This window comes from Lepisma saccharinum, chromosome 6, assembly GCF_977018435.1.
Source record: "Lepisma saccharinum chromosome 6, izLepSacc3.1, whole genome shotgun sequence".
NCBI classification, from domain to species: Eukaryota; Metazoa; Arthropoda; class Insecta; order Zygentoma; family Lepismatidae; genus Lepisma; species Lepisma saccharinum.
Genome location: NC_139234.1, coordinates 17,739,010 through 17,752,770, shown reverse-complemented (window position 1 = coordinate 17,752,770; position 13,761 = coordinate 17,739,010). Strand labels below are relative to the sequence as shown.

At 37.1% G+C, this 13,761-nt stretch overlaps 1 protein-coding gene across 4 annotated transcripts in view; it reads right to left on the bottom strand.

Moving 5' to 3' along the window:
- The window catches only part of Iml1 (GATOR complex protein Iml1), a 109,637-nt gene that overhangs the window by 19,074 nt on the left and 76,802 nt on the right, over window positions 1–13,761 (bottom strand). For 3 of the 4 annotated variants that reach the window (XM_083123593.1, XM_083123594.1, XM_083123596.1), the window contains 2 exons: window positions 11,568–11,641; window positions 5,962–6,114 (listed from right to left, as the gene is read on the bottom strand). In XM_083123593.1, the coding sequence (XP_082979719.1) occupies window positions 5,962–6,114; window positions 11,568–11,641 (227 nt within the window). Of the gene's footprint in view, window positions 1–5,961; window positions 6,115–9,869; window positions 9,914–11,567; window positions 11,642–13,761 lie in introns of all 4 variants that reach the window. The other variant, XM_083123595.1, reaches the window with a different exon arrangement.

Genomic DNA, 13,761 nt, shown 5'->3' with positions numbered 1-13,761 from the left:
GGGCAACGTCCCCATGTTCTGTTGGTCCAGGTTGTGAAGAATCGGCTTTCCAAGCACCACACTATTATCTATGGTTGGTCTCTGCTGAGATGTAACTGCCTTGGTAAGCACCCTGTTGATATGTTAGAAGTGGTATCCTTTCTGTTGTGACGTAGTTCTAAGGTGGGTGAATTCTAAATTTCCATGGGCTGAAATAGTTACAACCCTTTGCATCAGTTCTGTCCTTCTGTCCTGCCCGTAATGTTATCTGGCTGGTAAACCACGAACACTTGTTCGAATAAATCTGAGGAAGTTTGAAACAAAGCATGAGGAAGTGGAGGATCATCTGTGGAAATTTGGAGTGAAAGCAAAGGGGAAGCAATAGATGTACTGAAGAAGTTAGGAACAAAGGAGAAAGGAAGCAGAGAAAGAAGTGATAAAGTCTGAAATAAAGGAAAGAACAAGTGGATGATAAACTGAGGAAGTTTAAAGAAAGTGGAAGATGAACTGGTGAATGAACTAAGGATGTTTGGAACAAAGCAGAACAAGCAGGAATTGAACTGAGAAAGTTAGAAACAAAGGGAAGAAAGTGGAAGATGGATTGTGGAAGTTTGAAACAAAGGAAAGTGGAAATAAAAGATGAACTGTGGCAATTTGGAGCAAAGGGAAAGAGGATGTGGAAGATGAACTGAGGATGATTGAAACAAAGGAAAGGTGAAGTGGAGGATGGAATGATGAAATTGGAAACAAACGAAAGAAGTGGAGAATAAACCAATGATGTTTGAACAAGGAGAGAGGAAGTGGGGAATGGACTGAGGAAGTTTAAGAGGAAGGAAAGAAGGTGCAGAGCATGAACTGAGGAATTTTGGAATTTAGGAAAGATGAAGTAGAGGATGTACTCTGGAAGTTTAGAGTGAAAGAAAAGAGGAATTGAGGGTTAGTTTGAGGAAGTTTGAAAGGAAAAAGGATATGGAGGATTGACTGAGGAAGTTTGGACGAAGGAAGTGGAGAATGTACAGAGAAAGTTAGAAACAAGGAAAGAGGAAGTGGAGTACGAAATGAGGAAGTTATAAAGTAGGAAAGAGGAAGTGGACAATAGATTCAGAAAGTTTAGGAGGAAGCAGAAAGGGAGCAGAGGATGAACTGAGGAAGTTTGTAATGAAAACAGGAAGTGGAGAATGAACTGACGAAGTCTGACACAGGGAAAGAGGAAGTGGGAAATGGACTGAGGAAGTTTAAGAGGAAGGAAAAAGGAGCAGAGCATGAATTGAGGAATTTTGGAATATATGAAAGACGAAGTAGAGGATGAACTGTGGAAGTTTGAAATAATACAATGTTGAGGATGGATTGTGGAAGTTTTGAGTGAAAGAAAACAGGAATTTGAGGTTAATCTGAAGAAGTTTCAAAAAAGGGAAGTGGAGTATGAACCAAGGAAGTTTGAAAGAAGGAAAGAGGAAGTGGAGGATGAATGGAGGATGTTTGAACATGAAAAAATGGTGCAGAGCATGAACTGAGGAAGTTCAAAGGAAAGAAAAAGGAATTGGAGGATGGAATGAGGAAGTTTGAAACAAGGAAAGGGGCAGTGAAGTATGAACTAAGAAAATTGTAAAAAAGAGAGGAAGTGGAGGATGGACTGAGGAACTTTGAAAAAAGGAAAGAGGGAGCAGAGCATGAACTGAGGAAGTTTGAAACCAGAAAAAAGGCAGTGGAGTATGAAATGAGGAAGTTTGAAAAAAGGAAAGGGCAAGTGGAGGATAGACTGAGGAAATATGAAACAAGAGAATGAGGCATATGAACCAAGAAAGTTTGAAAGAAGTGCAGAATGGACTGAGAAAGATTGAACAAGGAAAAAGGAATTGGAGTATGAACAAGGAAGTGTGAAAGAAGGAAAGAGGCAGCAGAATATAAACTGATGAAGTTTGAAAGAAGGAAGGAGGAAGTGGAGGATGAATGGACAATGTCTGAACAAGAAGAGAGGGAGCAGAGCATGAATTGAGGACGTTTGTAACAGGAAAAGAGGCAGTGGAATATGAACTGAGAAATTTTCAAAGAAGAGAGGAAAGTGCAGGAATGATTGAGAATGTTTAGGAGGAAATAGAGAAGGAGCAGAGCATGAACTGAGGAAAGTTGAAACCAATGCTGACCAAGGCAGTAATTTATTTTATTATAAAACATAAACTAAACGTAAAGTTTCAACCTTCTAGCAAGGTCTTCTTCAGACTCTACACCAAGTACAAATGTAACAAGGTACAAAAACAGGACAATATATATACACAAACATTGCTCCCCTCCAGACTATTAGAAAGTTGTTCTGGAACATTCTAGCAGGTGGGTTTCCCTTGTCAACAGTACTTTCACCTAAAAGGCTAAACATATTTACTTCCATCTAGAATGTGGTTGGACTCTTTATATCATGCTCTTTTTCCTTCATTCTTCTTCCTTCTTCTCTCCTCTTTCTCTCTTGTCCCTTCCACTCTTTCTAACACCTTCTTCCATTCTTTGTTTAACTTCAGTCCCCCATTCCAGTTCATTGTGTCTTCTTCACCTTTCTTCTCTATTTCCTTGGACTCCTTCCATTTTCTCACTAGTATTCTCTTCTCCCTTCCTATCTGCTTAGCCTCATCCCACTCTATGTCATGTCCTGTTTCTCTCGTGTGTTTAAATATCGCATTTCTCTCTCTCTCTTAAGTCATACATCATCCCTATGTTGTTTCAACCTGTCTTTCAGTATCTTTTTCGTTTCTCCTATGTACACACACTGACATTCTTTACATTTCACTTCGTAGATAATCCCTTCCTCTTCCTCTTCTTTGTTTTCCTTTTTCTTGTTTGCATTCTTCGCTATTCTTAAGATGCCTCTCCCTCCCTCCCTGTAAGTTTTAATGCCCGCTTTCCTAAGCACTTTGCATATCTTTTCTGTGGTCTTCCCCATACCCCTTTTTCCAAACCTCCTCTCTTTTTCTTTTTTCTTTCTCTTCCAATTCTCCCCTGCCACTTTTCTTCCTTCCTCTGTTTATGCCGTCTATCCTCCTTCTCATAGCCATTCTTTTCCACCTGTTTCCATAGGCTATTTATTTTGCCTTCTTTTTCACATTCTTTCGTGCATATTTTCTTGATTCTGTTCTCCATATTCTTTATAAAATTTATTTTTACATCACTTCTTTTGTGGCAGAATACCCCTGCTGCACACTTCTTCTGATGCCAAGCAGTTTCAATTTCTTATCCTCTCTTCCTTTTCATCAATATATCTATCTAGGTAGCTTAACTTGTCTTCTTCTTCTATTTCGAGTTCCAATAATATCTCTCTTTCTTCATCTTGTATTTCTTTGGCAAAAATGTCGAGCTGCCTCTTCGTTCCCTTCCATATGCCAAAACAATCGTCCACATATATGCAAAACAGAATTATTTTGTCACCTCCTTTTTCTATCACTTTCTTTTCCCATTCATTCATAACCAATTCAGCCAATGCTGGGTTTAGGCTAGAACCTATATTCAGTCCTTCACTCATTACGTTTAGTTTATGTTTTATAATAAAATACATTACTGCCTTGGTCAGCATATTGAGTTTTTCATATCATGGAAACAAGGCTTAATGGTGTTATAATTGATGAAAGTTGAAACAATGAGAGAGGAAGTGTAATATGAATCAAGTAAGTTAGAAGTTTGAAAGAGAAAGTGAAGTATGAAGGGATGAAGTCTGACATAAGGAAGAGGAAGTGGGGTATGAACTGAGAAAGTTTGAAACAATCAAAGAAAAAGTGGACATTGGACTGAGGAAGCTTAAGAGGAAGGAAAGAGTGAGTAGAGCAATTTTGGAACAGGAAAGATGAAGCAGAGGATGAGCTGTGGAAGGATGTTGAGAATGAACTGTAGAAGTTTGGAGTGAAAAAAAAAGAGGAATTGGAGGTTAATCCGAGGAAGTTTGAACAAGAAAAAAAGAGACTGTTGATGCACTGAAAAGTTTAGGAGGAAGGAAAGAGGGGAAAATGGAAATAGGAAGAGGATTATGAACCAAGTTAGTTTGAAACATGGAAAGAGAAAGTGGAAGATGAACTGAGGAAATTTGAAACAAGGATTGAGAAAATTGGAGGGTTTCAAGGATTGAGGAAATTGGAGAGACTGAGGAAGTTTGAAACAAGGACAGAGAAAGTTTGGAACATATGAAAGATGAAGTGGAGGATGAAATGAAGAAGTGGAGCATGAACCAAGTAAGTTTTGAAACAAGGAAAAATAAGGTGGATGACCTGAGGAAGTTTGCAACAAGGAAAGAGGAAGCATATTATTAATGAAGGAAGTTTGAAACAAGGAAAAGAAAGTGGAGGGTAAACTGAGAAAGTTTGAAACAAGAGAAGAGAAAGTGGAGGATGAACTGACAAAGTTTGAAAGAATGAAAGAGGAAGTGGAGTATGAACCAAGCAAATATGAAACAAGGAAAAGGAAGTGGAGGATGGACTGAGGAAGTTTAGGAGAGAAGATAAAGAGGGAACAGAGTATGAACTGAGGATGTTTCAAATAAGGGAAGAGGGAGTGGAGGATGAACTGAAGACATTTGGAACATAAAAAAATAGTGGCATATGAACTGAAGAAGTTTGAAATAATAGAAAGGACATGGAGGATTGAAGTATGAACTGTGGAAGTTTGGAGTGAAAAAAAAGAGGAAATGGAAGTTAATCTGAGGGAGTATAACCAATGGAGTTTGAAACATGGAAGAGGAAGTGGAGGATGTCGAGGATGGACTGTAAGAAAGGAGGAAGTGGGGTTGGGAAGTTTGAAGAAAGGAGGGAGGAAACTGTGGAGGGACTGAGGAAGTTTGAAACAAGGAAATAGGAAGTGGAGTATTAACTAAGGAAGTTTTGAACATGGGGAAGAAAGTTTAGGATGAACTACGGAAGTTTCAAACAAGTAAAGAGGAAGAGAAGCATGAACCAAGGAATTTTGAAAAATGGGAAGAGTAGTTGTAGAATGAACTGAGGAAGTCTGAAACAAGGAAAAGAGGAAGTTGAATATGAATTGAGGAAGAGGAGTATGAACCAAGTAAGTTTTGAAACAATGAAGGAGAAAGTGAAGGATGAATTGTGAAAGTTTCAAACAAAAAAGAGGAAGCAGAGTATGAACTGAGAAAGTCTGAAACAAGGAAATAAGTGGAGTATGAACCAAGAAAGTTTGAAACAAGAAAATAGGAAGTGGAGTATGAATCGAGAAAGTTTCAAACAAAGAAAGAGGAAGTGGAGTATGTACTGAGTTAAGTCTGGAACAAGGAAAGAGGAAGTGGAGAATGGAGTGAGAAAGTTTAGGAGGAAGGAAAGGCAGAGCACACCATGAAGTGAGTAAGTTTTTAACATGGGAGAGATGAAGTGGAAAATGAAGTCAGGAAATTTGAAATAAGAGTATGTCTGTGGAATTTTGGACTAAAAAAAAGAGAGTAAGTGGGGGGTTCACCTGAGGAAGTTTAAAACAAGGAAGGATGAAACAGAGAAGGGACTGAATTTTGAAACAAGGAAAGAGGAAGTAGAGGATGGATTGGAGAAGCGTAAAATAAAGAAAAGAGGAAATGGAGTATGAACCAAGGAAGTTTTGAACAAAGGGCAAAAGGGAGGATGAACTGTTGAAGGACTGAAAGGAAAGAGGAATTGGATGAACTGAGGAAACATAGAAAAAATTAAAGATATAGTGGAAAATAGACTGGGTAGGTTTGGAACAGAAGAAAAAAGAAGTGGAGGATGAACTGAGGAGGTTTTGAACAAAGCAAAGTGGAAGTAAAGGATTAACTGTGAACATTTGGCGTCAAGGGAAAGAGGAAGTAGAGAATGAAGTGAGGAAGAATGGAGTAAAAGGAAAGAGAAAATAGACTGAGATAAATTATTGGGAGGACCCAACCTGAGAGTGAGAGGAAGATGGGAGTTTGAAGGAGAATGAACAATGAAATAGTGAAAAATTAAGTTCATATTAATACTGTGATAGTCTACTGAACACCTCACTTACCTGTCTTCGGCATTTTCCTGGTGGCCACCGTCAAGTGGCACTTCATGGGAGGATGGAGTTCCCTTGATCTCTCCAGTTGCTTCACTTGCTGGAGATCCTCTTCCACTTGAACTGCCTTCCATTTTCACACGTTCCATCACTTTGGAACCAGACCTGGGATCACAATAGATTTGTTTTCACAGCAAAGCTTCTAATTCAGGTTATGTACAGTACCTTCATTATCATTTCTTTATTCATAGCAATACAAATGGAGATGCATAATTATTGTTCAATATTAATGTTACTCAAAGTATTAGTAATTATCTGAATTATCAGTATTCATTTTGTAAACTTTCACCACAATGTTTCTTCTGTGTAGAAATTTTCTATATCCTTCATATTTCAATGCAACCAATGTGCATCACTTTCAAGAGATGCACAGTTACACTTATCAACAATATATATAGGCATAGCAAATAATTATTGTGGAGTTAACAATCCGTTAACAAACAAAATAAGTTTACAAATTAATGTGGAGATATCAATTCAAAATTAATCACAATGAGTGTACTATATTCTTTTGGGGCCAAAATTATTTTACAGTATTTCAAACATTAATGAATTCTGGGGCCAATTATATAAGAATGGCCCCAGCTACAGCTACTCTAAATTTTGTCATAATCACATAAAATTAATGCAAAGGATATTTAGGTAAAACTCTAGTATTTCACCACAACCAAGTAAACTAGTTACAGTAATTCTAATGCACTATAGGTCCAAGTATTGGTATTGTAGAAAGCACCAGAATTGGTTTGAAATTGCAGTGACTGGAAGAAATTGTACAGAGATTTGGAACATAAATTATGAAAGATTTCAAGTGGAAATTTTTCCAACAATGCTCCTAATGCTCCTATATAAAACAGATCTGGGCCTCTTATCAATGGTGCTTGGGGAAAACTGAGGGTGTAAGGTGGTCACAGCATGGTGATGACCACAATACAACTACCTTTACTACGTTTCATTTTAACTTTTTTATATTCTCAATTGCTCTATTCCATCACTTTCCCTTGATAATATTCTGAATTTAGATATCGGTGATAAGAAAGGCCAAGGTTATTCCAGGAGCATTGCACCGAACCATGAAAACACATAGGAGATGTGAAGCTATCGACCATACTGGAGGTGGAATGGTCAATACCTTGCTCCAGGACTTCTACCTCCTACGTTTGCCCTGAAGTCCCATTGATTACAGGCTGAGTGAGTTCCAAAGTTACTTTATGCAGAACATTGTCAGAAAAATGTCAATTTGAATTCATCCACCACAGGAATCAAATCTCATGTAGTGGCAGTCAGGTGCCATATCAACTAGATCACCAGGTCTGGGATGTGAGGTACATGTAATAATTGGAGCATTAGACACTGTACATCAGGAAAAAATGTAAGTATTCACATTTCTACTTAAGTGAGTCACACAAAGGAGGGTGAAAGGCATGGATCAACCTGGAAACCTGGCGGAGCCATTTCTTCACTCAAAACTCTTGTTAGTCTCCTGACCAACTATGAAAGTGAGTCAAATGAAAACCCTACAAATCCTACACACATTATAGCTCAAATGCACACAAGTTACCAGCTGTTGTTTACAAAATGTTCACAAGCGTACAACACTAGATATGTGAGCTGCAAAGCATATTTTTGGTCATTTTACAGATGGCAGCTCCACTAAACACTTAGATCAGTGGAACAGAAATGTTTAATGGCCTCCGAGAGCTTCAAACGTATAGAATTTTATTAGCGAATGAATATTCAATATTGCAATGGTGTATGCCCAGCACTCCTACTAATGGAATGGAGAAGAGTTTGACAATTACATCAATTCACAGAAAGATTTTCGCAGAGCAAGAGAAGTTATATATGCACAACCCGAAGAATATCTTCCTAGAGGCAATTAGGCACTTAGAAACTAGAAAATATATGTAGATCACCAAGGACCCTGTGTTGAAAAATGGTTAATTTGTAATCCTATATGCAAAAATCTACGAGACAAAGAAACAAAAACAAATCAAGGTTTTCATTTGACTGATCCTTAATCGGGATTTTATATGCAGATCAAAACTTTTCTTCTACACTACAATTTTTGTAGCTACAAAAATGTATGGCAAGGTACAAAGATGTACAAGAAAATAAAAATTCAATAACATTTCTATTTGCAGGGGAAAGTATTACCAAAAGAAAAGTTAAAATGCTTACTTGCATGCTTCTCTTATTGATTTAGCATATCATGCCATGCTACTAGTCATGCTATGCTTACTTTGTGACTACAATCTGATCATGTCAAGTGTATGTAATAATAAAATGCATCACTAGCAAGTGCTTGAAATGTGAATCAAAAAGGCATGATCTCAAAAGTAACAGCTTTTTTCTGCTCCCAAAGGGCTTTGAGGATGGGAGACAATTGAAAATGAGTTGGAAATATGTGGTTATAAACAGAACTGCCTTTATATATAAAACTGATACTATTACCAACTCCTGCTGATACCACTAATTGATCAGAATGCTCTCTCTGACAGTGACCAACATTAAGTGGTTGGGTGAAAGTGCCCTCATGCCACATATATATGAAAAGAAAAGTGACCGATAACCAAAGGATCGTTGAGTCCCACACATGATGTGGCAACATTCACCATGCAGCATTATCTAGTCCAAGTACCAACCAGTTGTCATCACTGGTCTTATGACAAAAAATATTGGTGTCATTTTCCACTCTTATCATATATGTTATGAAGAAAAACAAGATATCCATTGTTTTAAACATTGGAGGGGGGGGGGATGCATCAACTAATTTATTTCACGATTTCGAGGGTGGGGATTTGAGGTGGGAATTTTTCTGATAATGTCATTGTGCATGAAGCAGTTCTGGGGCTCACCCATCTTCCATTCAATGGGTACCTGTGGACAACGGTGGGAGATAAAGACAGTCAGATCATGGTGTTGATCACATCACCTCCAATATGGAAATGACTGAGAATCGACTACTTCTTTCAACTAGTTCACCAGCTGTCCTTTCATTCAACATCAAAATTTTGCATCCCCACTGTGTATCAAAGCCAGGACTGCCTGCACCAGAGGTACTTTCCCCTTTATTTTACTTCACTTTCTTGCTACTTTTGACTCTGTGTGACAATGAGGATGAAAGATGATTATGCGAACTTGATAAATGGACACTTACAAAAACACACTGATACCAGGCTGGGACTCACTGCAACCTACAGTGGAGAAATCACTTAATGTCCTCGGCCACCAAGGTGGTTTGCAACATATACCAAGGCTGTTTTCCATGTGAACCTCAACATTGAGGCTGCTTTCCATGGTGCGAGCCTCAATATTGAGCCTGGTTTCCCTGCTGGGAGCTTCAATGGCACCGATACTATACAAGTTCAATATTTTATGGGTTAACCACTAGGATATTTGTAGAGCCACGATGGTCTAGTCGGTAGAGCATTTGACTGCTATGCGGGAGACCTGGGTTCGATTCCCAGGGTGAGTGATCTTCTAAGGTCAGAATATTCTGGCCTTGTCCCCACATAAAGCGGCTCTGGGGTTCACCCATCCTCAAATCAATGGGGTACCTGGTAGCAACCCTGGGAGGTAAAGGCAGCCAGAGCATGGTGCTGATCACATCACCTCCAAAATGGCAGAGATCGAGCATGTGTGGAGCCCCACCCGCACATCCCCTAAATGTGGCTTCAGGGCATGGTGCTATATGCACAGGGAACTTTACCTTACCTTACTAGGCTATTTGAGAGACACGGGCTACCTTGAAATCTTGAGGCCATGCCTGGTAAATGCATAAAAGTAACACAGAAGAGCATAAACACATTTCTACAGTTCATGCAGGGAAGAAAAAGTATTTCTTGCAAAGATGCACTTACCTTGAAACGTGCCAGTCAGCCATGCGGTTAAGGACAAACTTCTCCTAGGAACAAGGAACACAAATGAAATGTGTCATTACGCATGCAAATACATACAGGTGGAACAAAAAAACCTTCACCAAATTACATGTATGTTTAATTAGCACAGTGAAAGAGCTTACGTACAACAACAGCAGATATAGGTGGTAAGCATTACAAACTGAAAGTAAAAATGAAAATTATTTTTAACGAGCCTACATCAACATTTAAAGTATCTTTCACCATACAATGAGTGAATTTCATTTTCCTCATGTTGGAATGGATTGACAATCATATAAGTGTTCAGGTACCATGAACAACTTTTTCAATATATATATATATATATATATATATATATATATATATATATATATATATATATATATATATATATATATATAATGATTTTGGAAAAGGATACCATTATTCTGGATTCTGAAAAATTGGGCCTGCTGAGAAACATCCATCGAATATTCAATTGGATTGCTTACTTGCCTATTCTTTTTTGCTTCAAAATTCTAAACAGATGTCATTTTTAAGAATTTTGAATACCAGCATAATCATTCAAATTTTAAAAAATAAAAATGGTTGTTTTGACAGTTTCAATACCTCACTATATTTTTTGCCTGTAGTTTTGTTAATGCTTGGAATTAATATATTTTGAACATTTAAAGCTAACATCTTCCATCTTTTGAAATTATTAAAGAAGAGATTCACAATGAAGCAATGCATCGTTATAAACAATGCATTAAATGAATGTTTTCCAAGGAATGAAGACAATGGCTCCCTCGTTGCATGTTTTGCCAGAAATTCTAAATTTGTTAAAAATGAGATGTGAATTTTGCTTTGTACATGGATAAAGGATCTACTATGAAATGGTTACTCAAAGTTCAGTATCAAAATTCTTGATTATGTTGATTCTAGCTCCTCCCTTCATAAACGTACTAATTAATCTCAAGATCCTTACTAGAGGAAACTGGTTCTCATTTTGCCTTGCTCAAAAGGAACTAGTTAAAGTTCATTCATAAAAGAAAGTAGTCAAAGTTTATCTTTACATTCTCAAAGAAACTAGTTCCACTCTAACTTCCTTCCTAAAAGGAAACTAGTTCTAATTCTAGTTAATTCATAAAAGAAACTAGTTTGAGAAAAATTACCTTCCTGAAATGAACTACTTCCGGTTCAAGTCCATCCCTCCAGTTCTTTTTCAGATGAATTACTTTAAATCTAAATCATCAGCGCATATTAATTTTTGATTCTGCGCAGATACTCATATAAAATCCTTAATTATTGAACTTTGATCCAAACCTAAGACTTGATTCTCCAATGTATTATGGTAACTATAAACATGATAGAAGCCAGGAAAATGAATGTATTCAACACATACATGGTATTTTCTGGCAAAACTCCATGAAAATGCAAAAATGTGACGTTAGTAGTTGAAAGAGAAATATTTATAATTATTTTTATTGTTATTAAGAATAGTGTAAGCATAGATGCCCACACCAGAAACAAAAAGCGGCTTGCGTGAAGTTCCCATAAGCCAACCACCCAGAAGGAGGAACATGAAATTAGGACGTGCCTTCCAGAGAGTGGCGACCGTGAATCATGCCATGCTCAGTGGTTATTTGCTCGTCTGTGAAACAAGGAAGAACAGTTAACAGAAACACGACTGGAACCAACCTCGACCGAGGTCTGTCGCCCATTCGGTTGCTTCCGAGTCTCTCTCTGAATGGTGAGGATCCGGCGATGCTTGTCTGTAAAAAAGCAACCCATGGTTTAAATGGCAGCACAATGGACACCCAACTGAACCCTTCTGCTGACCATGAGCAAAGACAACACACATTAGCGGAGTAGATAGCAATCAGTATCAGAAAGTAATCATCTTAAACTTATCTTCAAAATACCTTTCTAGAGTCTAGGTATTGTAATGTGTAATCCAATTAAGTTCCACATTGAAGTCAATTTTACGGGGTGGTCCATAAGCTTCAAAACACTAATAGAAAACCAAAATTGGATGGGGAATCGCAATCAAACATTCCTGTATACTATATAGGAAAGGGTATGTCCATCTTAAAGTCATAAAGTGTTAGGGTCTTAAAGTCCCCCATCCTAGAGTCAACTTCATTTTCTTGAATGGGAATGTGCTCATATTACGTATCAAAATGAACACGTTGGTATGCCTAATTTCAATGTAACTTTCACATTTATACATTTTCACAGTTTGAACCCCAATCTTTCTTCATTACATGTGGCCTGATTAACGATGATGTTATCTAAAGGAAAACTAGCGTTCTGATTCCATCACGTTATTGCAAAAGATTTCAATGAACATTGCTCAGACAGACTACCAAGTTGATTGAAATAATACCTTCATCAATTAAGGCAGATGTACTGAAAAACACTGCGAGTTAAGTAGTATTAAGGATAAAGTTGCAATGTAATTAAGCATACCAATGTGTTCTCATGTTGATAAATAACATAATCACCTTTCCATTTAAGAAAATGAAGCTGACTCCCAAGATGCCTGACATGTTGGAAAACAACCCAAGGTTTTCGCATTTAAAATAGCTTGTGCTCTGCTATGAATTATGTGATCTTCAGCAACTGGACGATATAGAAAACAATTTATTTTGTTCTCAGCCTATGAATTGGACCAGAGAAAGGGTGGAGCCATGGTCGCATACAGGGTGGATAAATTATTTTCCTGTAGTTTACGGTTATTACAAGCATAAGAAAACAGTTTTTCTTTGTGACGTTTCAGGAGAACACACGCTCCTTTCATCAGACATTTATTTTCATTTTGACTAAAGATACAGTTATAACAATGGCTAGTAATTTTTTAAACAAAAAGAATCTGTTATATAATGGATGTTGTCAATGTTACATTGTTGTAACATAGCAACTTAACTGTGAAAAAAAAAACAGTGTTTTTTTAAATTATGAATCCCAAATATCATCAGGTAATTCAAATTCATCATTGTTTTCACAAAGTCTCTTGATGTTTTCTGTTACATTAAATTTTAAAGATGGTGGCTTACTCCATTTGTGAAAAAGAAAACTCCATACTGGATCTATGTTACCATTTTCATTATTTAATCTATTCCAGTGTTCTTCTGCAATGAACGAAGCTTCCCAGACATTCAACTCTGTGTTTCCCGTTAATCTTTTTAAAACCCTTCTCTTTTTAATCAAATGCTTCTCTTCGATGATATGAGTTGACAAACCTGTTCTTGGGTTTAGATTTATAATGTCCAAATCGTGTTCATGCCATCTTATTGCCATTTTCCTTGCTGTTTGTCCCACATAATCTTTTGAACATGAACAACTTATATTATATATTCCTGTGGTTTCCACATCTGGTAGAGAGTTTCTCATTTTGAATTCATTAAATGTACATTCCAAACTTCTTGGTGATTTAAAAACAATTTTGAAATTAAAACGTCTAAAAATTTTTGCAATTTTATGTGAGAATCCCTTGTGGAATGGAATGCACACAAATTTCTTTTCAACAGATTTTTCATCTTTGTCTGTATTTCTACTTTCCTTTAGTTTTCTTACAACTTGTTTTTTGATTTGGTTTATTCTGTTAGTGTGAAAGCCATTTTCTTTTGCTACATTAAAGAGCCTTTCTTCTTCATTTTTGATATCCTCATTATTAGAACATAGTCTTTGTGCTCTCAGGAAAAAATTTAAAAATATGTTATCCATTGTTATACGCAAATGTTCTGATTTGGCATGGATGTATTTTTCCCCCGCTAATTTTTTCCTATGGACTGATGTTTGAATTGTTGAGTCAGTTGTCTTAATTTGCAGATCAAGGAAAGAAATTACATTGTTATTCATGGGTTCGCAAGTGCATTTTATGCGACGATGC